At 40.5% G+C, this 27,780-nt stretch overlaps 1 protein-coding gene across 1 annotated transcript in view; it reads right to left on the bottom strand.

Annotated features, from left to right (window-relative positions):
* Positions 1–27,780, bottom strand: part of LOC132871725 (receptor-type tyrosine-protein phosphatase S-like) — a 328,962-nt gene that overhangs the window by 56,462 nt on the left and 244,720 nt on the right. Inside the window, exons 12-16 of the mRNA XM_060906174.1 lie at positions 18,880–18,974; positions 17,227–17,480; positions 13,271–13,358; positions 4,323–4,538; positions 567–724 (exon numbers count right to left, since the gene is read on the bottom strand). Coding sequence (XP_060762157.1) covers positions 567–724; positions 4,323–4,538; positions 13,271–13,358; positions 17,227–17,480; positions 18,880–18,974 — 811 coding nt within the window. The remainder of the gene's footprint in view (positions 1–566; positions 725–4,322; positions 4,539–13,270; positions 13,359–17,226; positions 17,481–18,879; positions 18,975–27,780) is intronic.

Genomic DNA, 27,780 nt, shown 5'->3' with positions numbered 1-27,780 from the left:
CAAAGCTGTAAACAAGTTGTTTACAACAAGAAAATCAACAAACAAACGACCGAATTGTGTTCCCCGAGGGAAGATCTACCCAAAACATCGATCAGAACTGGAATCGGGTGAGAACTGAGAGAGAGGAGATAAAATTCTAGTGAAAAGTCTGAAAACTCGTTAATTACCACCTTGTTAGCAAAAAATTGACAATACAATGACCAAGTTTTATGCGGAGTGACGAGTTCTTTCAAACAAAACAGTCGGAATGGAAGTCCATGGAGAACTGATGGAGGAGATACGATTTAACCGAATTGTGGACGACGGACGACAGACGCCACGCCATGGCAACAGCTCAGCCTTATGGCCATATTTGTATGGATGATTGGAGCACTAAATAGTTACAGATACAACTTTTGAGTTCAATACCTCATATATACTGTTCTCAAAGCATATCCAAGTACAACTCATCACTTGTTTGTTCCTAAACTGTATATATGGGAATAGGTTTAAATAATTTTACTGTATTACAGTGAAACACTGGACAATAAACTGACACCAACATTCTGCATATGTTCCTCACTCACTTCTTGTACAGCAGGATAGCGATGACGATGCAGATGATGAAGACCACGGCTAGAACAGGTCCCACCACCCAGATGAGTCCGTCTCCAGCATCCAGCGGCTGTGGGTCCGAGTCAGGTGCAATGACCGGGTCCGTGTAAGGGCTGGCAACGAACATCTTCTGAACACACAAACACAACAGTGTTACACGGCGGAATGAGATCACTGCTGTCTCTAAAGCATCACTTCTGTAATGTCCAGAGATTTTTTTTTCCCCACAGAAACTAGCAACATTGAATCAAAGTTACGTAGAGTTAAAACTGATAGCAAAACAACAGTTTCCTTAGTCATCATTTTCATTTTTGGTGTATCTGTATGACAAACTCAAGTCTTTTCACAGTGTGTGTAAAGATGAGCGTAATATTTTAACAACCTGTGGGAAAAATACCAAGAATTAGTCACCAATAATTACAGCAAGTAGAGTCATAGAATATTGATAATCACGACTGCACAAATGGGAACCTCAACCTAAAGTTTCAACAGTTCATTTATAAATGTGAATCAGAGACGTAAAGATGGATATTTTTCAGCTGAGTGAGAGATGGACTTGGAGCCAACATCGTCTCTCCCACAAACATTCATTTCTTTCATATATCTTACATCTTTGTATATTTGTTCAGGATGGAAACTTAGCTTGCCTACAAGGCTTCAATTAAATCTGACCGATTTATTACAAGTGTTAAAATAAATGAAATGCTAAAATAAGACACAAGTGGGTGCAGTCAATCAACATCATTTAGCAGACGCTCTTATCCAGAGCAACGCACCCAGAGTAGCTGTTGGGGGATAGGAGCCTTGCTCAAGGGCACGCCAGCCATTCCTGCTGGTCTAGGGAATCAAACCAGCAAACTTTTGGTTACAAAGCTACTTCTCTAACCATTAGGCCATTGGCTTGCCCGAATTTAAAGCCAGTCAAATTTAACTTAGTTTGTTGACTGAAAGAAATATTAACAATTATCCCAATGGCACTTACTCATCAAAGCTGCATAGGAACAAGTGTAGATTTGAAAGCACGAAACGATGTATTAATAAGCCTTATTCATGAAACCGTCACCAATCGTCAGTAACCATCAGTAGAGTCATATAATATTGATGATCACGACTGCACAAATTGGAACCTCAAACTAAAGCGTCAACATTTCATTTATAAATGTGAATCAGAGGCGTAAAGATGGATATTTTTCAGCTGAGTGATAGATGAACTTGTATCCAAGACAGACCACAAACATTCATTTCTTTCATCTATCTTATATCTTTGTGTATTTGTTCAGGATGGAAACTTGGCTTGCCTACATTTATAAATAAAGCTTCAGTTAAAGCTGACCTATTACAAGTGCTAAAAGAAATGAACACCTAGCTGTGAGGTTGGAAAATTGTGTCTTCTGTCATAATTGTCTTTTTATTTGCAGTAACCATCCATCCATCCATGATCTATAACCGCTTATCCTGTGTAGGGTCGCGGCAAGCTGGAGCCTATCCCAGCTGACTATGGGTGAGAGGCGGGGTACACCCTGGACAAATTGCCAGATCATCACAGGGCTGACACATAGAGACAAAACTATTCACACCTATGGTCAATTTAGAGCCACCAATTAGCCTAACCGCATGTCTTGGACTGTGGGAGAAACCGGAGTACCCAGAGGAAACCAATGCAGACACGGGGAGAACATGCAAACTCCACACAGAAAGTACCCCTGTCAGCGACTGGGCTTGAACCCAGAACTTTCTTGCTGTGAGATGACAGAGCTAACCACTACACCACTCTACTACCCCGGCTCTTTCTTTCTGTCCTCAAATCTAGCCTGCTGAATGCTTTCCTTTCATAAGCTCTTAGCAGCAAAACCTGCATAAATTATGCATATGACATGCAAATAAGACATGCGTGGGTGGGGTCCATGCAGCTGATCAATGTCATGTGACAGTTTCATGAATAAGTCTTGTTAATGCATCATTTCATGCTTTCAATTCTACACCTATTCCTATGCAGCTTTGATGAATAAGGACCATTGGGATAACTGTTAACATTTCTTTCAAATCAACAAACCAAGTTCAATTTGACTGTCTTTAAATTTGTCAACGCACTGTGGCATTGGCTGTGAGCTGACCTCGTGGTTAGCTTGTCCACCTCTCGACCGGGAGATCATGAGTTCTACTCATGGTTGGGTTATACCAAAGACCATTGTAAAAATGGTACCTACTGCCATCTGGTGAGGCATGCTGCAATACAGATGCGAGTAGGGAGTCAAGCTCTTGTGGTTATCAGAGGACTATCCCCCAGTGTAACCCTAGCTATGTAAGTGAGAGGCTGAGAGCTATAGAAACAGAGATTGGTGGCGCCCAATGCACCTTAAGGGCCTGGTTAGTACCGGGACAGAAGACTGCCTGGGAAGGCCGGGTCCTGGCATGGGAGGGGGACTGCGGCATCATCGTATGTTATATAGAACAATCTTTTTTTGTTTAGATATACAGTGCCTTGCAAAAGTATTCATCCCCCTTGGTGTTTGTCCTGTTTTGTCGCATTACAAGCTGGAATTAAAATGGATTTTTGGGGGGTTAGCACCATTTGATTTACACAACATGCCTACCACTTTCAAGGTGCACATTGTTTTTTTATTGTGACACGAACAATAATTAAAATGAAGAAACAGAAATCTGGAGTGTGCATAAGTATTCACCCCCTTTCATATGAAACCCCTAAATAAGAGCTGGTCCAACCAATTCACTTCATAAGTTACATAATTAGTTGATTAAGATCCACCTGTGTGCAATCAAAGTGTCACATGATCTGTCACATGATATCTGTATAAATCAACCTGTTCTGGAAGGACCCTGACTCTGTAACACTACTAAACAAGCAACATGAAAACCAAGGAGCCTCCAAACAGGTCAGAGACAAAGTTGTGGAGAAGTATAGATCAGGGTTGGGTTATAAAAAATATCCCAAACTTTGAATATCCCAGGGAGCACCATTAAATCCATTATAGCAAAATGGAAAGAACATGGCACCACTACAAACCTGACAAGAGAAGGCCGCCCACCAAAACTCACAGACCAGGCAAGCAGATACATGCAGATACAAATCGAGAGCTTCAGTTAATGTTCACTTCAAACATCAGAATGGGGAAAATTGTGATCTCAAAGTGTGACTTTCTTTCACTGTAGCATGGGTGTTGGTTTGAGCCAGATGGACTGGTTTGAGTATTTCAGAAACTGCTGATCTCCTGGGGTTTTCACACCCAAACAACAGTCTCTAGAGTTTACACAGAATGGTGCGAAAAACAAAAAACATTGAGTGAGCGACAGTTCTGTGGGTGGAAACAAACATCTAAGAGAGAGAGGTCAGAGGAAAATAGCCAGATTGGTTCGAGCTGCCAGGAAGGATATAGCAACTCATAGCAACTCTTTACAACCGTGGTGAGCAGAAAAGCATCTCAACATGCAACAGCAGAAGACCACATTGGGTTCCACTCCTGCAGCCAAGAACAGGAATCTTAGAATCAAGAACAATTTCCTATTAAAGTGGCCGGTGAGTGTGTATGCCCAATATTTGAGATTCAATCAAAGAAAAGGAGTGACATTTCTTATAGCAAGCGATATTTCACACAATACAGTGATGGAGAAACACAAGCGAGATTTCATGGAGATTTCATGGAGAAATGTAGAGGGCACATTAACATAAACCGCTTAAAAAACTCTCTTGCTCAGCTCCAGTCTCTTACCCCAGTGGTGGAGTTGAGTTCAGCGAGGATAAAGAAGACATACTCCTGGCCGGACTCCAGAGCGCGGTTATCAAAGCCACCATAGTCCAACTGGTCCCCAAGCGTGAAGAACGCAGGCAGGGTGGAGGGAGTGAAGCGGGCGGTGATGTAGGCACGACGCAGATCCACTTGCCTCTGCCGTGGGTCATGGTGCTTCTGGCTAATGTCCTTCAACAGCTAAAAGAGAAAACTCAATTCAAAACAGTTAGCACTAACACGGATGAGAAAAAAAAAACTAGGAAAAAACAAAGTAATCAATTTAATTATGTCTTAGTAAATACAGTGGAAACTTTTTTTTTTTAAATGGATTTCATGTTGTGACGTGCCTGGAATTTGGAGTCTATTTTAGTCATATACACACTGTAGGCCTGCAGGTGTTAAATGTTCACTTTAACTGCATAATGCACTAAAAATCATTTTAGCATAACTATATACACTGCCTGGCCAAAAAAAAAATCAAAATCATCATTTTAAATAAGCAATTACTTAAGAGCCTTTGATTGGATAAATACTGCAGTGATCAATACGTTTCAGCTGGCAACATCCCCCCCAATTTTCTCCCTAATTTTGTCATGGCCAACCCCCACCCACCAGACAGGTCTCCACTATCACACGACAGCAACCAACCAGGGGTGGGTTTCCCAAAAGCCTCTTAACGCTAACAGCATCTTAACTAGGAGAGAGAGTGTTCACTGTGATGCTTGCGCTACCATTTAATGATGATCTTTGTGCTGCGATGCTTTTGGGAAACTCAGGCCAGAGAGGGTGAGGATCATCACATGCCTTCCTCTGAGGCACGTGACCCTATCCGACCTCATCTTTTCGAACTTCCACTCATGGAAAGTTAGGGGGCAGCATAGCACACTTGGTGGAAAGTGTTATCCACCCACTTCCATATGCATGAGCTCACATGATTGGCTAATGCTGCTGTAACTGACAGGGAATGACTGGGAGAACGATTTTCTGTTGCATCACTTGGGAGCCTTGACAAGAATTCTTTTAACCGTAACTGATGTAGTGAGTAACTTCTCATTTCTTAAACAAACATGTCAGAAGACGTATCCTGTGGTCATTAAAAAGATGTTATTGTGTTTCAAAAGGGTCAAATTATTGGCCTGTAACAAGCAAAGAAAAGAACTGAGGAAATTGCTGACATTACTGGAATTGGGTTAAGAACTGTCCAATGTATTATTAAAACCTGAAGGATCGTGCTGAACCGTCAACTTCATGGATGAAATGTCTTTGGAAAAAATCTCTTGACTGACCACGATCAGAGATCACTTAAACGCTTAGTGAAGTTGAATCGTAAAAAATTGATAGTAGAATGACAGTGAATGGCTATATTTAATCGTGAAAGTAAGATTATTTTCACACTCACGATGCAATAATAGACTGGTACCAAAATCCAGAATTGTGACACCCAAAGGCATTTTTGAGATAAAGTCGGCAAACAGTCTTATTTTGTCAATTTGGGTGTGCCGAATTCAAATCTGCAATATGCCGAGCTCTATCTGACCTCTGTTGACCTCTAGAGGTCATTGAACTTTGGGCCTGTAAACGTCTCAGCTGAACCCAGTTTCTCAGCTTTCTAAGGAATGAAATGTACTAAAATGATTAATGAAGTTAGCAAATGGCCTTGTTTGTTAAATGTTTGGGTGCTGAATTCATTTTTCATTTGTAAAACGACATATGACCTCTGATAACCTCAAGGTCATTAAACTTGGCCTATAGGCCTATGCATTTAACGGCATTTTTAAACTGACTTTACTCCCCCAAAAAGAATATGAACAGACAAAAAACAAATAGAAAGGAACAAATACAACATTAAATGCCAGTCCATGTACATGTGACTTACTTTTCACAATGAGAATGCCTAGGCGATCACCTTACATAACATTGCATTACATTTAGCGGTTATTGTTTATACAAAGCTACTGAAAAAAGGACAGATTCAGCAGCATACAAAATGTGGGGGTATACAGGGTATACAGGTTAATCAGGGTTAGTGTATATGAGAGTTTTTTTCTTTGTTGTTTGTTTTTTGTTGGGGTAAAGCCTTTACAAAAAACAAACAACAAAGAAAAAAACTCTCATATATACTAACCCTGATTAACCTGTATACCCTGTATACCCCCACATTTTGTATGCTGCTGAATCTGTCCTTTTTTCAGTAGCTTTGTATAAACAATAACCGCTAAATGTAATGCAGTGTTATGTAAGGTGATCGCCTAGGCATTCTCATTGTGAAAAGTAAGTCATATGTACATGGACTGGCATTTAATGTTGTATTTGTTCCTTTCTATTTGTTTTTTGTCTGTTCATATTCTTTTTGGGGGAGTAAAGTCAGTTTAAAAATGCCGTTAAATGCATAGGCCTATTGAGGTATTTCACCTGACGTCACAGGGTCACGTGACGCCCCGGTGTCCACCATTTTGGACGGCAAGCTAGCTAATGTCAACAACAGTAGCTAGTATGTTACAGTAGCAATATTTACGTTCAGTCATTTGGATGACTGTTAAAACCTTTCAGTCTCAAGTTTTTCCTTTACTGGATTTACTAGTTTACTGAGCTAGCGCGCGATGGCTCCCGGCTCGGCCGGAGAGCGCGCGATGGCTCCCGGCTCGGACGGAGAGCGCGCGATGGCTCGCGGCTCGGACGGAGAGCGCGCGATGGCTCGCGGCTCGGACGGAGAGCGCGCGATGGCTCGCGGCTCGGACAGAGAGCGCGCGATGGCTCCCGGCTCGGACGGAGAGCGCGCGATGGCTCCCGGCTCGGACGGAGAGCGCGCGATGGCTCGCGGCTCGGACGGAGAGCGCGCGATGGCTCGCGGCTCGGACGGAGAGCGCGCGATGGCTCGCGGCTCGGACGGAGAGCGCGCGATGGCTCCCGGCTCGGACGGAGAGCGCGCGATGGCTCCCGGCTCGGACGGAGAGCGCGCGATGGCTCCCGGCCTGGCCGGAGAGCGCTAGCTCAGTAAACTAGTAAATCCAGTAAAGGAAAAACTTGAGACTGAAAGGTTTTAACAGTCATCCAAATGACTGAACGTAAACATTGCTACAGTAACATACCAGCTACTATGTTGTTGACATTAGCTAGTGCTAACAGCTAGTTGCTAGTACACTGCTACAACACAGACACCGACCCTAATAATACAGTTCTTGGTCATTGCCTGGTAACAGCAAATTTATAACGGGCCATGTCTCAACAGACTAAGAAGTTATTTCAATGACATTTAATAACATTTTGTTTATCCTGAGGACCGAAAGTAAATGAAAATGTGAACAAACCTTAGCTGTAATCAGATGGCGACCACCGGCTCCAGGGACGACCCGCTGATGTAGGCATGTTACCCAGCCTGACACAAAATATTTGTAGGCATCCAAACTCTTATACGCTTTCAGATCAATACCTGTGTATGGCGATGGGTTTTTAACGACATAGGTATACAGATCATGTGGGCCGAAGTCAGGTAAAGACGAGGGCTTCATGTACTTCCGTACATCAGTGAACAATCCTGGTGGAAGCAGGTAAACATCGTTCTCTAAGCCTGCTAACCTCAATTTTTGCAAATACCTCTCCCTCTGCTCGCCCTGTAAATGCCCTACATCACTGGATAGTGAAGGTGTTTTCTGCATCTCGCTCCTTTTTCTTTTGTTTTTCGTTTGTCGCCTTCCTCGCATTCAAACTGATTCGAGCCGTGCCATCCAAAATGGCAGCATCACATGACTTGGTCACGTGAGTGAAATACCTCAATAGGCCAAGTTTAATGACCTTGAGGTTATCAGAGGTCATATGTCGTTTTACAAATGAAAAATGAATTCAGCACCCAAACATTTAACAAACAAGGCCATTTGCTAACTTCATTAATCATTTTAGTACATTTCATTCCTTAAAAAGCTGAGAAACTGGGTTCAGCTGAGACGTTTACAGGCCCAAAGTTCAATGACCTCTAGAGGTCAACAGAGGTCAGATAGAGCTCAGCATATTGCAGATTTGAATTCGGCACACCCAAATTGACAAAATAAGACTGTTTGCCGACTTTGTCTCAAAAATGCCTTTAACTCCTTAAATAAGCACTTTTTTGAATTTTGGTACCAGTCTATAAGAACTCACAGGATTGGGACTAAAGAGCTGTCTGGCCATAAGAAAACCACTTGTTAGTGAAACTAATCAGAAGAAAAGGCTTCAGTTTGCTAGGGAGCATAAAGATTGGACTCTGGAGCAAAGGAAAAGGTCATGTGGTCTGATAAGTCCAGATTTACTCGATCCCACAGTGATGGTCACGTCAGGGTAAGAAGGGAAGCTCATGAAGTGATGCACCCATCATACATAGCGGCCACTGTACAAGCCTCTGGAGGCAGCGTTATGATCTGCGGTTGCTTCAGTTGGTCAGGTTTAGGCTCAGCAACATTATGTGGCAATAAAATGGAGTCACCTGAATGTACTGAATGACCAAGTTATCACATCAATGGATTTTTCTTCCCTGATGTAATGGACATATTCTCGGATGACAATGCCAGGATTCACTGGGCCCGAACTCTGAAAGAGTAGTTCAGGAAGCCTCAGGAATCACTTTCACACATATCACATCTCCGTGAAAAATTAATGCAACTCTGGAAGGAAATAAATACTGTAACGTTGCATAAGGTTGTAGAAACAATGCCACAGCGAATGCGTGCTGAAATCAAAACTAAAGATGGTCGAAGGAAATATTAGTGTGTGAGTTCTTTTTTTTTTTTGGCGAGGCAGCGTAAAAAATATAAGAAAAACTGATAGGTGTCTCAAATCTGTGGTATCATGAATTACCCTTCTCAGTGTGTGGTACTGAGTGTGTTTACTTCTCCGAGTGCATTTGGTTTGTTTTCAGTTGTGTCTCCACCCCTGTCTCATCATTGGCTTGTTACCCTAATGTGTGCACCTGTTCTGTGTTGAGCTCTATTCGTTTATTATGCCCAGTTGTCTGAAGTACTCTTCATCTAGTCCTGTTGATTGTTCTTGCGCATTACTTCGTGACTATTTAACAGTTGTTCCACGAAATCGAGTCGTACATGACCATGTACGACAAGATTGAGCGGAATAACTGTTTTATTCTATCCACGTTCACTGGATTTTGAGAAACAGAGCATTTTTATTTTCATTTTTTTGCAAATTCAATAAATAAAAACTTTACACAAAATGTCCGACAGAATCATTTCCGCTTAGAATGTTAACAAACCAGCGAAATGACAGTAGCAATTTGTGAAAAATGCAATAATAATAATTCTTGAAAAATTAAAAAGAGATACATTCTTCCCATCAAATACTTTTATTCCATATTTTGTTGCGCTTTTTTTTTTTTGCATTTTTTGTGGTTTTGTTTTCGAGTAGTTTTTATTTCGTCCTCGCTTGGTTCGGCAACACGTTCTGCCATTTTGTTTTTCTCTAGTCACAGTATATGAGCTGATAGCGTAGTAGTAGAGTAGCCAATCAGAGCATGCGATTGCTCATATCCAGTGAATGTGGATAGAACAATGCCTGTTATCTTATTTGATTATAAATATTCCTTGTTTCACATTGACTGCTCTTTGACCCAAGCTATGAACAGTGATTATGACTATTGGATTGCCCTTACCAAAACACACTTTGACTATACACACTTGCTTCTCGCCTGTAACGACACATACAGTACCATCCAGAAGACATTCTGTCATCATCCACAAATCTGTCTCTCCATCTCTCTCTAACTTGCGTGTATGTTTGGGATGTATACACAAGCTAAAGTTCACACCTCTGCATTATGTCCCTTCACTTATCATGTGCTCCAGACTCAGAGAACAGACAGCTCAAAGTCCCCCAGCAGCAGCTAACGCAAGCCCTGTACTTAACTCTGCTGTGTGCCCTCATCACTCAGGCTCGATATACAGCCACCCAGATGGAGGATTTTCACCCGCAGGCCAAGTTCCATCAGAGAAATAACTTGAAGTCAGTGTGGTAAAAGACTCGAATGTGCCAAATGAGTGTGGAGCAACAGAGTGGTTGTTTGGTGAACTTATTTTTCCAAAGAAGCCAGTTTGAATCCTATTTTGAGAAGCACCATGGGACCTCATTTTTTAGGCCACAACTGTGACTCAAGCTGTACTTCAGCTCTACTGACTGTAACGTCACAAATGCCACATTACCTATAGTGAGAGTACAAAAAGTCAGAGGTGTTTACCTACCAGGAATGCTGACGTGTTTCATCACTGACATTTGCTCAAAAGCTACAGGGTGTTAGCTTAATACATTTTTCATCGAAATCCAGATTTTCATATTTCAAGTTCAGTGCAATGTGGAATCTAATCAGAACCTGATGATTATTAATTATTAAGATGTCATAACTGATGAAGCCAAGCTTTCAAATTTTCACATGAAATTAGCACACACAGTTATTTAGACTTTTCTATCAGTGTGTAACTAATATTTCAATTTTAAAAAAATCTGTACATATATGTTACAAGTCAGAATTGCAAGTCAGGTGGAACTTTTCAACCTAGGTTAGAATTTTTAACCCAGTTCATAATTTGCTGCTTGTATTTGGGAGACTTACAGTACTATATCTAGGGTTAGGATTTGAACAGACTTTGTATTTTATAATAAAACAAAGTACCCTGGGATTAGGTTAAGGGTCAGGATTTGGGAAGACTTTGTATTTTAAACTACTTGATGACGAAATAAGATGGACTAATAAATTCAAAATATACATCACTCCTTTTGTTGCTGGTCTAGTGGTTAAGGTGTTGGGTTAAGAATCAGAAAGTTCTGAGTTTGAATCCCAGTTAAGTATGAAAAAAGGTGTTTTTAAAAAATGCTAATTAGGTAGATAGGAATAGATAGACAAAAGGAAATACTAGGTTGGTGTAGACAGAGAGCAGAAGTGGATGGAAGAAAGAGAGACAAAAGAAGTGATAGAAAATCCCTTCTAAGGATCTTAGATAAACTGGAATTTTACCTAGGTTGGAAATTATGAACTAGGTTAAAAAAAAAAATTTGAACCCAGGTAAACAAAAAAAAAAACAAGAGTGCTCTGAGAGCACAATATTCCCCACTGGCAACTCTGCCATAACTCTGGTAAAATGCGACTGAATTGAACAAAATTACTAATATGCGTATTACTGACATATAACAAAGAATCCTGTCAAGTTTTGTGAAATTCCTCCAAAAATTGTGAGAGGAGTTGATTTCAGAAGGTAAGTACCCTTCCTGGGATGGACGGACAGACGGACATTGCCATGACATAATCCCCCTTTGGGCCTTTTGGTCAACAGGGGATAGAAATTGTGAGGGAAGTTGATTTCAGAAAGCAAGCACACCTTGATGAAATTGCCAAAGTAAAAGTTTGTTAATAATCAAGGGCATAACTCTGGTAAAATTTTGCCCAAATTAAACGGAATTTCAATATGCGTATAACTGTCATATAACAAAGCCTTTTGCCAAGTTTGGTGAAATTCCTCCACAAATTGTAAGAGGAGTTGATTTCAGAAGAACGTACACCCTCATGAAATTGTCAAAGTACAAGTTATTTAATCAAGGGTCAAAACTCTGGTAAAATTTTCACAAACGAAATTTAATCGTAATATGCGTATTATCGTCATATAACAAGGTCTTTTGCCAAGCTTTGAGAAATTCATCCAAAAATTGAGAGAGGAGTTGATGTCAGAAGGCCTTCATGAAATTGTCAAAGTACAAGGTTGTTAATCAAGGGCTGTAACTCTGGTAAAATGTGATGGAATTGAACAAAATAACAATATGCGTACTAATGACATATAACAATGCCTTTTGTCAAGTTTCGTGAAATTCCTCCAAAAGTTGTGAGAGGAGTTGATTTCAGAAGGAAAACACACTCTCATGAAATTGTCAAAGTATAATTTTGTTAATCAAGGGCTGTAAGTCTGGTAAAATGCGACGGAATTTAATGAAATTACAATATGCGTAGTACCGTCACATAACAAAGAATCCTGCCAAGTTTCGTGAAATTCTTCCCAAAATTGTGAGAGGAGTTGATTTCAGAAGGTGAGCACCCTTCCCCGGACGGATGGACGGACGGACGGACAGACAGACGGAAATCGCTACGACATAATCCCCCTTTGGGCCTTTCAGCCAGCGGGGGATAAAAATCAACTAGGTTGAAATGTTTTGACCTGTAACATATACTGTACATAAAGACTAGTCTGAGTATTTTAGTAAACTATATTGCACCTGTACACAGAGCAGTAACATAATTACAACTATTACAGTAATGACACTAACATAGCACTACTATTCGTGACAGTACAGTAATGCAAAAGACAATGTGTACACAAACTACAACCCGGTACCTTAATAATTTTCCATAAACCTATTCTGAACCTCAAGACTATGGAAATATCATTTTTTGCACATTTTTCCAAGGACTATAATGCCATATATGTTAACAATGTTTTAGTTACAGTACAATAAGGCAGATTTCTGTTTACCCACCAGGCAAGCCAACAGATTTTATCACTGACATTTGCTCTGAAGCTACAGGGTGCTGGCTTAATACATTTTTTATAGCAAGCCAGACTTTGCATAATAATGAAAGTTCAGTACAACCTCGAAAACTTTTATACAAGATATATATATATATATATATATATATATATATATATATATATATATATATATATATATATGCGCCTTCAGTTCTTCATGACATCTGGTTTAACTTACACTGCCTCCCACAAATCAGATCTGGAGACTGAGAAGGTTTAAACACTGACTTCTGTCTATCTTCAAGCCATTTGTCTGTTGGATTTGCGAATTAAGTGCATTAATACCAGCTTAGAAAAATAAGCAATATGATCATATAGCATGCAGGGTTTGTATATCCTATACGGGATGCAAACTTTTGCAATGCTGGTCATGCAGCATACCTCTTCCAAGTCCATTTCATCTGGGCTCTTGAGATGCCGGTTCCCTCCTCGGCCTCTCTTCAGCGGAACCACCACCACGTAGATATTCCTGTGAGTATGGACAGACAGCAGTGTGAGCCGGCTTGCGAAGCCTCTCATTAACAAGGCTTACAGCAGAGCAGTGGATGGAGTCTGCTAATGAATGTTTTCAGCACCAAACTCCCTGAGGAGCTGCTGATCGTAATGGCAGGTTCCACACCAGCAGACACACAAGCCATTGGCACATACAGGCGAATTTAATGCTCAGTTCAACACAGCAATTTATCATTGGTCGAGCCTGTGGGGTAAAATCTAACCTGTGCAGTTCTGTGGCCGAAGAAACAGGATTGCAGTATGAGGTGTGTGTGTGTGTTTGTGTTTGCTGTACGAGATGGCCATTTTGTGGGGTTTGAGTTGCACACTGAAATGCTGGTACAGCATTTGTTATTTTTTTCCTACAGTGTGCCTAGGAACTAAGCAATACAAACTGACTCGGAGTCTGAATTATTAACATACTGAGAAACTGGAAGAAAACCTTAAGTGTGAGTGTGAGGTAGCGTGTGTGTGTGTGTGTGTGTGTGTGTGTGTGTGTGTGTGTGGGTGGGTGGGTGGGTGGGTGGGGGATGGAAGCATGCGGCTGGTTGATATACAGGGTGTTTCAAAAATGTGATATTATTTGAGATGTAAATATCCCAGAAACTACATAGTCTAGGGAAATGAAACTGAACATGCTTAATGTTGAGCGATATAAGATTTATTCCTCAAAATCTGAACGAGAAATTGAAAGGTATGTGGATTCCATGAACCGATTTCACAAATTTTCAATACACGCGCCGCCTGAGACACGGCACACAGACAGCCTTCCTCTTTGAACTTTTTGTGAACAAATTTGCATTGCAGTTGGTGCATTTTTAGAGAATTCTCTCATAAATGCATGCTGCACAGTGTTGTTTGACTGTGTTTGAGCGTACTCTAACACACAAAACACCTTTTCTCTTCCAGTGAATGGCATTTCTATACCAAAAAAGAGAAAAACAAAAAACATTAAACATAAAATTTTGACCTGTTTCCACACATGCTGGTACAATTTGAGGTCAATTGAACGAGAATTGGCAAAGTTATTAGATTGTGAAATGAAATCAAATTTTTTTAAACACCCTACACACACACATAGTTATTTTATCCACATTCACTGGATATGAGCAATCGCACACTCTGATTGGCTACTCTACTACTAGGATATCAGCTCATATACCATGAGTAGAGAAAAACAAAATGGCGAAGCGTGTTGCTGAACTAACCGAGGACAAAATAAAAACTACTCGAAAACAAAACCTGAAAAAATATTTTTAAAAGCACAAAAAAATGATATAAAAGTATTTGATGGTAAGAACATATCTTTTTTTTTATTTTTCAAGAATTATCATAATCGTATTTTTCACAAATCGCTACTGTTATTTCGCCGGTTTGTTTATATTCTAAGCAGAAATGATTTTGTTGGACGTTTTGTATAATGTTTTTATTTATCGAATTTGCAAAAAAGTTAAAAGAAAAATGCTCTGTTTCTCAAAATCCAGTGAATGTGGATATAATAAAACAGTTATTCCAATCAATCTCGTCGTACATGGCTTATAGCCGACTCGGAGCTACGCGTCTCGTCGGCTATCACCTAATGTACGACTCGATTTCATGGAATAACTGTTAAATATAAGTGGATGTGTGATTCGATGTCACTGTGGGTTAGTGTGTGTAATAGAGGTATGTTTGGAGACATACGGTCGTACAGGATTTATATTTAAATCACGCATAAGTATGCTGAAGTCTCATTTAATCTGTAGGTCAAAGCTGTGTAAATTGCATTCGTTATATAATTATGTCTGGTTGGGTTCATGCTGAAGCTTTAATAATAATAATAATAATAATAATAATAATAAACAACTCACTTTCCTACAAAGAAATCTGACATTTGCCATAGATTCCATGTTGCCATGTGCTTGGGTTTGTTTTAGTTTCTCTACTCGTCCTGTCTCTGCCCCGTCTTGTCATTGGTTTGTTGCCTTAAGGCCCGGTCCCACAATACTGATAACTATAACTCCAACTATAATGATAACTATAAATAAATCAGTCCCCTGCAGTTTATGTGGTTGGTGCTCACACCAGACCAATAACGATACCTATAGTCCAGGCCTGGGTTTATCCATATCAGTGAGATTTGCTTCTGGAGTGATTTTTCCAGACCTGAACCTAACCAAAAGCAGTACACACGGATCATGTGGTGTACGACAGTGTTTCTCAACCACTGGGAAACGCCATCTAGTGGGCTGTGATTTTTTTTCAAGTTGAAGCTAATTTTTACTCGTAGTAGGGTACAATTGCTGGGTTGTATCCGACATCACAGCCGCCTCATTAAGCTACGGTCACACTACAGCTCGCGATGCTTTGTGATGGATTATCGATGAAAATGAGGCATTTTGGTGGCGATATATATATATATATATATATATATATATATGAGCTAAAAGTTGTGGTCACACAGTAGGTGAACACTTGACTGTCGCACCTTTGCGCACTTGAGTCTGGCGCAGCTCGAGCAGCCGCACTCACTCAAGGAGCACGTTGTGCACACTCTTGGGACCCGGTCATTACGGGAAACACCTGATACTGATTTGAGTGCAATCAGCACGCGCAGATACGGACGCTGTTTTCACAGAGGCTTTGCGAAGCAATAGTATTATCATCATCACGGTCACGTTTGTTTCTAGTCATGTTTATAACGCCGTTTAAATGCTCTGCTATATGATTCTGCTTTACTTTTGTTTATGTTTTGTTTTTGTAAATATCACACCTGCTAATAAACACTCTTCCTGCACTTAGATCCGTCTACCGCCGTCTAGCTTGTGTTCTGATCTCCAGATCTTTAACCCAGCCACATATAAAAAAGCTGTACACCTCCATGCTGCTCCAGGTTTTCATCTGTGTGTCTGTGGAGAACGATGTCTGCAGCACCAGGTAGTTTGAGATGTCGGGGAACTCAACGGATGGATCATTTTCCAACTCATAGGAAAAATCCTTCTTTGTTAACGTGTAAGGATCTAATCCCATTGACTGGTTTCTATATCCACTTCTTTTCAGTGTACTTCCTGTTTTTAATAACTTGCTTGTTTGTTGTACATAAACATGGCAATAAGTTCTTGTGTTAATGGACCAGACTCCACTTTTGGATCATTAATCCCTTTTGACTGAGAATGCATTTACCGGTATTTAATTCCTGGGCTCCCGTCTGTAACAGGGAGTGATGTTGCATCCCCTTAATACAATGGATTATTAGATTCTAATGGAATAGATGAGCTACAATAATTGGGGATCTTTTTTAATGGGCCCCGACTCGTTACAAGTATGAACAAGTGGAGCAGAAAAGGTTAAGAACCCCTGCTGTACGCTGTGTAATTCTGGGTATTTATTTTTCATCCAAAAAGATACAAAGCAGCTTGACAGTCAATGACCTTGAGTGTAAGAAAGGAGGTACTGCAAGGTAAAATTCTCTTTTTTAATATTATTGTGCAGTTTATGCCAGATGAATGATGAAGAAGAGTGATTAGTAGGATTTGTTTTGAAATAATATTTATGTTCATTATGTCAGTCAGTTAAAGGCAGGTAATGCTCTGGGTGCTTCTCTCTTTTCACACTGATTAAAACACAAACCAAGTTTTTTGTTCCACAATTTAATCCCATAATCTACAGTACAGCTGTTTAAAGAAATTAGGGGTGAACAATATTGCAAAGATATCATCTTCATTTTATATATAGTATGTATCATGATATGACAATATAGTAGAGCCATATTAGGTAAAACTGCAAATTCTGCAAAAGTTTTAAAACTGGTATATAAATAGATTTGAATGTCCAATCAGGTGTTAATTATGAACGAATGCACTCACCTGATATTGTTCCTGGTGTCCAGTGGGGGCAGTATGATGGTGATGGTGGTCTCAGTGTCACGGCTGTGGTCGATCTCGGGCCGATTGATAACCATAGGAGGTGAGGTTTTGGCATGGATGCGGTGTCTCAGGCCACCCAGGTTGCCCTCAGGACTGGTGATTTTAAAATCATAGCTGGTGTCAGGCATCAGGTTGGGGATCACGGCCTTCCTCAAGCGAGCATCCACTTCCATCTTCTGACGGTTGTACTCCACCTGAGAAGCCATTTAGACATGCTCATACACAATATATTTACAAAATTTTAATGTTGTCCGTATCGTGCAATCAGATTTTCAAATTTTTTATAATGGAAAAGTACAATGTAATGTTTAAAAATTTATATATACACAGCATTGCAAGGTCTGATCTATCACATGATGTCTGTATAAATCAACCTGTTCTGGAAGGACCCTGACTCTGCAACACGACTAAGCAAGCAACATGAAAACCAAGGAGCCTCCAAACAGGTCAGAGACAAAGTTGTGGAGAAGTATAGATCAGGGTTGGGTTACAAAAATATCCCAAACTTTGAATATCCCACGGAGCACCATTAAATCCATTATAGCAAAATGGAAAGAATGTGGCACCACTACAAACCTGACAAGAGAAGGCCACCCACCAAAACTCACAGACCGGGCAAGGAGGGCATTAATCAGAGATGCAACAAAGACACCAAAGATAACACTGAAGGAACTGCAAAGATCCACAGTGGAGATGGGCGCATCTGTCCATAGGACCACTTTAAGCCATACACTCCACAGAGCAGGGCTTTATGGAAGAGTGGCCAGAAAAAAGTCATTGCTGAAGAAAACACATTCGGAGTTTGCCCAACAGCATGTGACACACTCCCCAAACACATGGAAGAAGATTCTCTGGTCAACTAAAATTGATCTTTCTGGCCAGCATGGGAAACACCATGTGTGGCACAAACCCAACACCCTGAGAACACCATTCCTACAGTGAAGCATGGTGGTGGCAGCATCATGCTGTGTGGATGAGTCAGCCAGAGGTTTGAGACTGGGACGAAGGTTCACATTCCAGCAGCACAATGACCCTAAACATACTGCTAAAGCTACACTGGAGTGGTTTAAAGGGAAACATTTAAATGTCTTGGAATGGCCTAATCAAAGCCCAGACCTCAATCCAATTCAGAATCTGTGGCATAAATTGAAGATTGCTGTACACCAACGCAACCCATCTAACTTGAAGGAGTTGGAGCAGTTTTGCCTTGGGGAATGGGCAAAACTCCCAGTGGCTAGATGTGTTAAGCTAATAGAGACATATCCCAAGAGACTTGCAGCTGTAATTGCAGCAAAAGGTGTCTCTACAAAGTATTGACTTTTGGGGTGGGGTGGGGGAGTGAATACCTATGCACACTCCAGATTTCTGTTTTTATTTTTTTCATCTTAATTATTCTTTGTGTCACAATAAAACAACAATTTGCACCTTTAAAATGGCAGGCATGTTGTGTAAATCAAATGGCGCTAACCCTCCAAAAATCCATTTTAATTCCAGCTTGTAATGCGACAAAACAGGACAAACACAAAGGTGGATGAATATTTTTGCAAGACACTGTAAACCATGCTGTGTGTTTGACATCTTGGAGACACTCACAGTAAAGCGGTAGGGGGAGCTGCTCTCCGGAAACTCCCACGTCAGCAACACACTTGTCTTGGTTGCCAGATTCACAGAGAAGTTCCTCGGCACATCTGTAGAAACACAGAAGAGCAACAATCCTGTTATTAAAAATGGCAATTATTAATCAAAAGGCGATACATTTATATTAAAGGCAGAGGCAATATCGAAGCACAGAGATCAGGGTGGTGTGTGGGATCCTTCCTGCTGTTTCTTTAATCAGCGGAAGGCTGGGTAGGGAATTCTGGGAAGGACAGAAGGTGTGAGCATGACGCTAACCATTGGCCGGTTATGAAGGGCCACATATGTCACCATGGCAGTGTTCCAGTGAGAGCTGGCCTAGATTCCTGTGTACCTCATGAAGAGTCAAGAGATGGACATGGACATTCAGACAGTGTGAACTTCTATATAAGTGGAATGAACCAAGTTTTGTGCCACATAACAAACTGGAGTGGGAATGAATAGGAGTTGAGAAGAAATCATCAAATCAGAAAGCAAACTATTGAATGAATGAGTGCAAAAGCTTTTCATGACTTACCGTCAGATGCACCGTTAAATATACGGCTATTAGATCCACTTACCTCTGCAATCGACACCCACACGACTTACTGACTTTTACCTGCGTACTTGTGAGCATATCATTCTCACATCCGTTGCTCCGTTCAAGTGAGGGCAACATTAATTGTGTTGCTGGGTAAGGGTCGAACGTGGAGGAAGGCAGTGAAGGAGGTGGAGGTAATTCTTCCAGTCTAACAGATTTCCATTTGCTTTTGTGTACGTGAATCCTTACATCGTCCACCAATCAGCTTGTGGATGGCTTCGCTGGGTTCTTGCATCTTTACTGCTTTGCTTCCTGGATATTTCTTGCTTCTCCATAATCCAGAGGCATCCAATAGAAGTGGAGTAAACAATGGGTCAGAAGGTTCCCATGACCCCCTTGTCGTACCCAGAGTGCCCCCTGGTGGATGGGATCAAAGAAAACAAAGAATCGCGTTTGCAATGAAAACAAGCCCTTCCCATTCCCCACATACAATCCTACATCCTCTTTTAAAATGATACATGCCAGAGAAGCAAGTTACGGGATGTAAGATTTTGGAATTTCACCCTCTCTGGTGGAAAAGTGCTATTGCAAGCGACCTGTGGAAGAACGTTTCATGGGGTTGATGTGGGTTGTTCTGCGTCGTCGAGGATGCAGATTAACCATCATGCTGCGAGTATGGAGGAGATTCCCGTGCCAGTTCAAAAAGCAATTCGTGAAAGAAAAAGAGAAATGGAATATACATAACATGGTATTGCTTTTCATTCGAAACATGGGGGCACACTGCACCGCAAACGTGCTACACTGAAAAGCAAAACCTTCAGTGCGTTGCTCTTGTGTTGCTCGATCTCTTCAGCAAAAAAAACATTGAGCAGGGGATTGCTTTTCAAGCATTAAAGGTGAATGTAATGTGAACGTGATCAAAGTTTAAAAGCAATCCACACCAGCTGCATTGCATTTCACGGTGTGATGCAACGGCTGACAAACATTCACATCAGTTAAAGAGAGAGAGAGAGAGAGAGAAATGCAATACACAAATTGCATTGCTTTTCATTAATCACATGCAGAAAGCAATGTGATCAGCTGTGTGCGAATATATCCACCTTATGCATATATTCAAACCCAACAGCTGTGACTGGGAATTACTGTTATTTCTAAAGCTGGAGTCTGAGATTTAAAGTGTATTTTTTTCTCCCCTGGTTTAATAATGCTGTAGTTTTCATTCCTTCATCCATTTTCAATAAAACCTTCATCCTCAGGGTTCCAGTCGATCCAAAGCCTGGGCATGAGGCGTAAATAAACCCTGGATGAGATGGCAACCATGCACATCACACACTCATTCACACCTCGGGGCAATTTTTTTGAGTTCTGTGTTCAGTTTTAAGACACAAAAAAACCTACATACTACAGCTTTGAGGAAAATGGCAGAGCTGTTATTTAGGGGCAAACAGAACATATGTAGAAATATGAAATAAATAACCAGATCCAGTACTGTACATATAAATACTGTAAATTACAGTATATTTAACAGTTATTCCACAAAATCGAGTCGGACATGAGCTGATAGCTGATGAGGCGCATAACTCTGAGTTGGCTATAAGCCATGTACGACAAGATTGAGTGTAATAACTTTTATTCTATCCACATTCACTGGATTTTGAGAACCGGAGCATTTTTATTTTTTCCAAATTCGATAAATAAAAACTTTATACAAAACGTCCAACAAAATAATTTCCGCTGAGAATGTAAACAAACTGATGAAAATGACAGGAGCAATTTGTGAAAAATGCTATAATAATAATAATAATAATAATCTTGAAAAATAAAAAGATACGTTCTTACCATAATTTCATTCAATATTTTGTTGCTTTTTATCCCCAGCCCAAACAAAGTTTGGAGGAGGATATACGGTACAAAAAGGTTCTGTCCGTCTATTTTCGTTTCCGGGCCATATCTTTAAAACTACTGAAGATATCTTCATGAAACTGTGTATACATATCAAGCAACATGTGACCTGGTGACTTTTGCTATTCTGGATTTTTGAAAAAAAATTTTTTTCAAATTTTTACATAAAAATTAGGTTTTGACTGAGTTTCTAAGAGCAATGTTTGTTTCTGGAGCATATATCCAAAACTATTAATGATACGGATTTGAAACTTGGTATACATGTTAACAAGGTGACGTAGATGTGCCTTTTCATAATAAGAAATTTGAGAAATTTTAATTTTCCATGTTTCCAGGGAAACAATTTCAGACTAGTCTCTCAGGTTAGTCTTAGGGGTAGGTTTTGTTTCTGGAGCAGAACTTGAAAACTATGAGCAGTACGGTCTTGAAAGTTGGTATATGTGTTGATTAAGTAATGTATATGTGCCTTTTGATAATAAGAAATGTGAGAAGTTTTCATTTTTAGCTCACCTGGACCAAAGGTCGGGTGGGTTTATGCCACGGACTGCTGAGGTCAGTGTAAAGAGGTCGGGTTGGTTTCCTGCAGCAGAACTTGAAAAACGTGACAAATAATATCTTGAAAATATAGGGCGGGGGATATAGATGACTTGGTCTTCTTGTTTTTATTTTTTGGGTTTTCTTCTTATTCTTCTTTAGGGTTTGTTGGTGCTTGGCAAACCATCTTAAAGGTCACCACTGACTGGGCTGGAGTGTGGAACAGGAGATACTGTGGGAGAAAAACTATATTCTTTTACCTATTTCTGTTTCTTTTAAATACTTGAGAACAATTTTGGGGGTTTTGTTTTCGAGTAAAGTTTTGATTTCGTCCTCGGCTGGTTCAGCAACACCATTTTGTTTTTCTCTACTCATGGTATATGAGCTGATAGCCTAGTAGTAGAGTAGCCAATCAGAGTGCACGATTGCTCATGTCCAGTGAATGTGGATAGAATAATTAAAATGATATGTATATCACATGTCTAGAAATGACCACGATCTACCTGTGGCTCTTGCAGTCCAAGTATGGGTTAAAAAAAATAAAGAGTAGAGGAAGCTCCATCCATGCAAACCTTAAAGAGGATTATAGACTTGTGTGCAACAGAGGAACTAATACTGACAGTCTAGGAGTCCTTACAAAATAATCAAAAGCCAATTTCCTGTGTGAGCTTGCTCTAGTGAGTCTGGATGAGATTTCAGGAGCTCTTCAGGTTGTGTACTCTATTTCTTATTTTGTTCTGCTGCCTTCTCAACTGGAGAAACTGCAAGTAACATTGAGTTGCCACACAGACAAAATGCATGAAACACACACACCATGTGAAACACATACCTTCTCGGTGATGCTCACACTCACACATTGAGTTGTACACGAGAGAGTGTGTGAGGTACTTAAATGTTCCAGGAGTCTGGACAGTCTGTGCTATATTACTATGTAGGTGGTGACAGGCTCCAGGCTTCCTAAGACCATTTCCTGTAACATGTACATCACACGTACATGCCTAGTGTCTGTATTAGAGCTCAGTGAACAGAGCATCCTGTCACACTATTTTAGCAGTATAATATCACTGGCTTGTAACTGATGCCTAGATTACACTCCATAGTCTAAAATCAGTATTGTCCTAAATCCCAGCTGAGTGTTATTTTGAGAAAAGGTTTTATTTGACAGATCTATGACTGGATTTATTAATGTTTGTTTTAGGGGTGTAATGCTGTGACACTATCTGTATCAGTATTTGGATCTAATCCTGAAATGGGCGTAGCCTAAACCTTTTTTTCTATCACTATACCTTCAAAAACACTGAAACATTTGGGGGGCAAAAAAAAAACAACCGATGTTCAAAATGCCCGCACTGTCGTCAGCATGCTCTGTGAATTCTGGCTTTGACAGTTCCTCAACCTCAGCTAGTGTGTATAGCAGGAATATATATATATTATCCACATTCACTGGATATGAGCAATCGTGCACTCTGATTGGCTGCTCTATTACTAGGCTATCAGCTCATATACCGTGAGTAGAGAAAAACAAAATGACGGAGCGTGTTGCTGAACCAACCGAGGATGAAATAAAAACTCTACTCGAAAACAAAACTCCAAAAAATACAAAAAAAGCAACAAAATATGGAATAAAAGTATTTGATGGGGTGGGCGGCATGGTGGTGTAGTGGTTAGCGCTGTCGCCTCACAGCAAGAAGGTCCTGGGTTTGAGCCCTGGGGCCGGCGAGGGCCTTTCTGTGTGGAGTTTGCATGTTCTCCCTGTGTTCACATGGGTTTCCTCCGGGTGCTCCGGTTTCCCCCACAGTCCAAAGACATGCAGGTTAGGTTAACTGGTGACTCTAAATTGACCGTAGGTGTGAATGGTTGTCTGTGTCTATGTGTCAGCCCCGTGATGACCTGGCGACTTGTCCAGGGTGTACCCCGCCTCTCGCCCGTAGTCAGCTGGGATAGGCTCCAGCTTGCCTGCGACCCTGTAGAACAGGATAAAGTGGCTAGAGATAATGAGATGAGTATTTGATGGTAAGAACATCTCTTTTTTTCAAGAATTATTATTGTTATTGCATTTTTCACAAATTGCTCCTGTCATTTCACTGGTTTGTTTACATTCTTCATCTTTAAGCATTAAAATTTGTTGAATTTTTTTAGACTGGTTCAAAAGCTCAAAGAAGTTTGAAAATTGCACAACTGAAATGTCCAAGGAAGAATTCAATAAATGTCTAAAGCTATTCTATACCTCGGCACGACAGCAAGACGGCACTTTCTCAGAAAAACAACACTAAAGTTAATTCGTGCAGCCATCGATAGGTTTTTAAGAAGTCTGCCAAAATGGAAATGGTTTTGTTGGATGTTTTGTATAAAGTTTTTATTTATCGAATTTGCAAAAAAAAATGCTCTGTTTCTCAAAATCGAGTGAATGTGGATAGAATAAAATAATTATTCCACTCAATCTCGTCGTATATGGTTTATAGCCAACCAGTGCTACGCATCTCATCAACTATCAGCTCATGTATGACTTGATTTTGTGGAATAATTGTTAAATATCCACCTAGCGCAGTTATTATTAGGGACCAAGCACAGAAAGTGCAAGGCATCTATTGCAATTGTTAAAATTTTTCACTATTATTATTATTATTAGTAGTAGTAGTAGTAGTAATCCTTGACTTGCAAGTGACATCAAAGCAAAATGGAAACCTGGATGTCGGCCATGTTGGTGGATATACAAACGAGGGGTCAAGTGACATTCCGTACAAAACATAGTCACGCGTGCGCAACTCTCTTTGTTTTTCCACTGCTTTGAGCGTTCTTTTAGCGACGCCATATCTTTGTGTTGTATATGGTTGTGGTCACAACAGTACTCGCGACCGTGGCATGTTCCGATTTTTTTGAATTGCATCCGTGATTCGGAAAGAGGGCGAGGAAACTCTCAGGCTTAGTACAGAGAGGAGACGAGCACGGCTGAACAACATCGGCAGGACTGATCTAACAGACGCTAAAACCAAAACAGCTCATGATTGCAGTAATCATTTTATCTCAGGTGAGATTCAAAAGCTTTCTCAATAATATCATGGAAAAATTTTATTTCGTGTTGCTAGAATTTTACTATAAAATGAGCGTTCTCTTGTTGTAGTTCACTCGGTCGTTGCTATCATTTTAACACCTGTATTACTATTTCGCTTCTAGGAGCAGCAGCAAAATTATACAATAGAAACAATCCAGACTGGGCGCCCACTCAGAAAATGGGCTATGTTTCATCCAAGGTCGGACTTGATTCTTTGGCAGCCAAACCAGATAGAACGCAATATCTGGGTACTCGATGGTCAGTAGAAGCGTCTTCTCTTCAGAAAAGTCTGACCTTTTTCAATAATATGGGTCAAAACCACACATATCCATCTTCTCTTTGTGTCAAATCTTCGCTCGAGCGTTCAAATCGTGGTAATACTGAAAGAATTCAGCATTTTTTAGAGACATGCTTTCAGCGGCTGCTGTCCTAGTTGCTTTGTATATCCACCATCATGGCAGACGCTCACGACAGCACATTTTGATCACGTGGTTGCAAGTCATCTATGGTAGGAGTAGTCTAGTTTCTGCCATAGTAGTCCATGGCAGCCTGGGTGGAATTTAATGAAATTTGGCACGTTGATAGACGACAGTCCAAAGTATCTACGTGTCAAATTTGGGGTCAGTCAATCCATCCATCCATCCCTACAGTGCCGCCAACAGGCCAAATTTCCAGCTATACTCTTGCTTATAGCTTTTGTACCATTTATCTTTTTTTCCCCATAGACTGGTACCAAAATTCAAAAAAGTGCTTATTTAAGGAGTTAAAGGCATTTTTGAGACAAAGTCGGCAAACAGTCTTATTTTGTCAATTTGGGTGTGCCAAATTCAAATCTGCAATATGCCGAGCTCTATCTGATCTCTGTTGACCTCTAGAGGTCATTGAACTTTGGGCCTGTAAACGTCTCAGCTGAACCCAGTTTCTCAGCTTTCTAAGGAATGAAATGTACTAAAATGATTAATGAAGTTAGCAAATGGCCTTGTTTGTTAAATGTTTGGGTGCTGAATTCATTTTTCATTTGTAAAACGACATATGACCTCTGATAACCTCAAGGTCATTAAACTTGGCCTATAGGCCTATGCATTTAACGGCATTTTTAAACTGACTTTACTCCCCCAAAAAGAATATCTCATCTCATCTCATCTCATTATCTGTAGCCACTTTATCCTGTCCGACAGGGTCGCAGGCAAGCTGGAGCCTGTCCCAGCTGACTATGGGCGAAAGGCGGGGTACACCCTGGACAAGTCGCCAGGTCATCACAGGGCTGACACATAGACACAGACAACCATTCACACTCACATTCACACCTACGGTCAATTTAGAGTCACCAGTTAACCTAACCTGCATGTCTTTGGACTGTGGGGGAAACCGGAGCACCCGGAGGAAACCCACGCGGACACGGGGAGAACATGCAAACTCCACACAGAAAGGCCCTCGCCGGCCACAGGGCTCGAACCCGGACCTTCTTGCTGTGAGGCGACAGCGCTAACCACTACACCACCGTGCCGCCCACGCAAAAAGAATATGAACAGACAAAAAACAAATAGAAAGGAACAAATACAACATTAAATGCCAGTCCATGTACATGTGACTTACTTTTCACAATGAGAATGCCTAGGCGATCACCTTACATAACACTGCATTACATTTAGCGGTTATTGTTTATACAAAGCTACTGAAAAAAGGACAGATTCAGCAGCATACAAAATGTGGGGGCATACAGGGTATACAGGTTAATCAGGGTTAGTATATATGAGAGTTTTTTTCTTTGTTGTTTGTTTTGTTTTAAACGGGGTAAAGCCTTTACAAAAAACAAACAACAAAGAAAAAAACTCTCGTATATACTAACCCTGATTAACCTGTATACCCTGTATGCCCCCACATTTTGTATGCTGCTGAATCTGTCCTTTTTTCAGTAGCTTTGTATAAACAATAACCGCTAAATGTAATCCAATGTTATGTAAGGTGATCGCCTAGGCATTCTCATTGTGAAAAGTAAGTCACATGTACATGGACTGGCATTTAATGTTGTATTTGTTCCTTTCTATTTGTTTTTTGTCTGTTCATATTCTTTTTGGGGGAGTAAAGTCAGTTTAAAAATGCCGTTAAATGAATAGGCCTATAGGCCAAGTTTAATGACCTTGAGGTTATCAGAGGTCATATGTCGTTTTACAAATGAAAAATGAATTCAGCACCCAAACATTTAACAAACAAGGCCATTTGCTAACTTCATTAATCATTTTAGTACATTTCATTCCTTAGAAAGCTGAGAAACTGGGTTCAGCTGAGACGTTTACAGGCCCAAAGTTCAATGACCTCTAGAGGTCAACAGAGGTCAGATAGAGCTCAGCATATTGCAGATTTGAATTCGGCACACCCAAATTGACAAAATAAGACTGTTTGCCGACTTTGTCTCAAAAATGCCTTTGGGTGTCACAATTCTGGATTTTGGTACCAGTCTACCACTGAATCCTTGGGTCAGCTCAGTTCATGTTAATGAATGTGGTCTTTGTTTGTCCTGCAACCTTCATATCTGACCGCTCAAAAGTCAGAACCTCCAGCTCATGCGACTTTTTGTTGTGTCCCACAGGATACCTCGAGTCTCAACCAGATGCTTTGTGAAATTTTCTGGCAAGCTTTAAAAAAAAAAAAAAAAAATCATATCTGTACTTGTATCCATTTAGTAATTTATTTGTATTCGATTTCATCCCAAGTTTGTTTATAAATTTTGGTTCACTGGTGCAGTTTAGACCATCACATCTGAAGATTTGTCTCTCCTCATCTATAGCTGCAATTTGCCTCCAATGTGCGTGTCCCTCTGCTGCCAAGTGGAATAAAAAAAACATGGTCA

This window comes from Neoarius graeffei, chromosome 23 (genome assembly GCF_027579695.1).
Source record: "Neoarius graeffei isolate fNeoGra1 chromosome 23, fNeoGra1.pri, whole genome shotgun sequence".
NCBI classification, from domain to species: Eukaryota; Metazoa; Chordata; class Actinopteri; order Siluriformes; family Ariidae; genus Neoarius; species Neoarius graeffei.
Note: the sequence above shows the minus strand (reverse complement) of the source record. Positions and strands in the feature narration are given on the sequence as shown.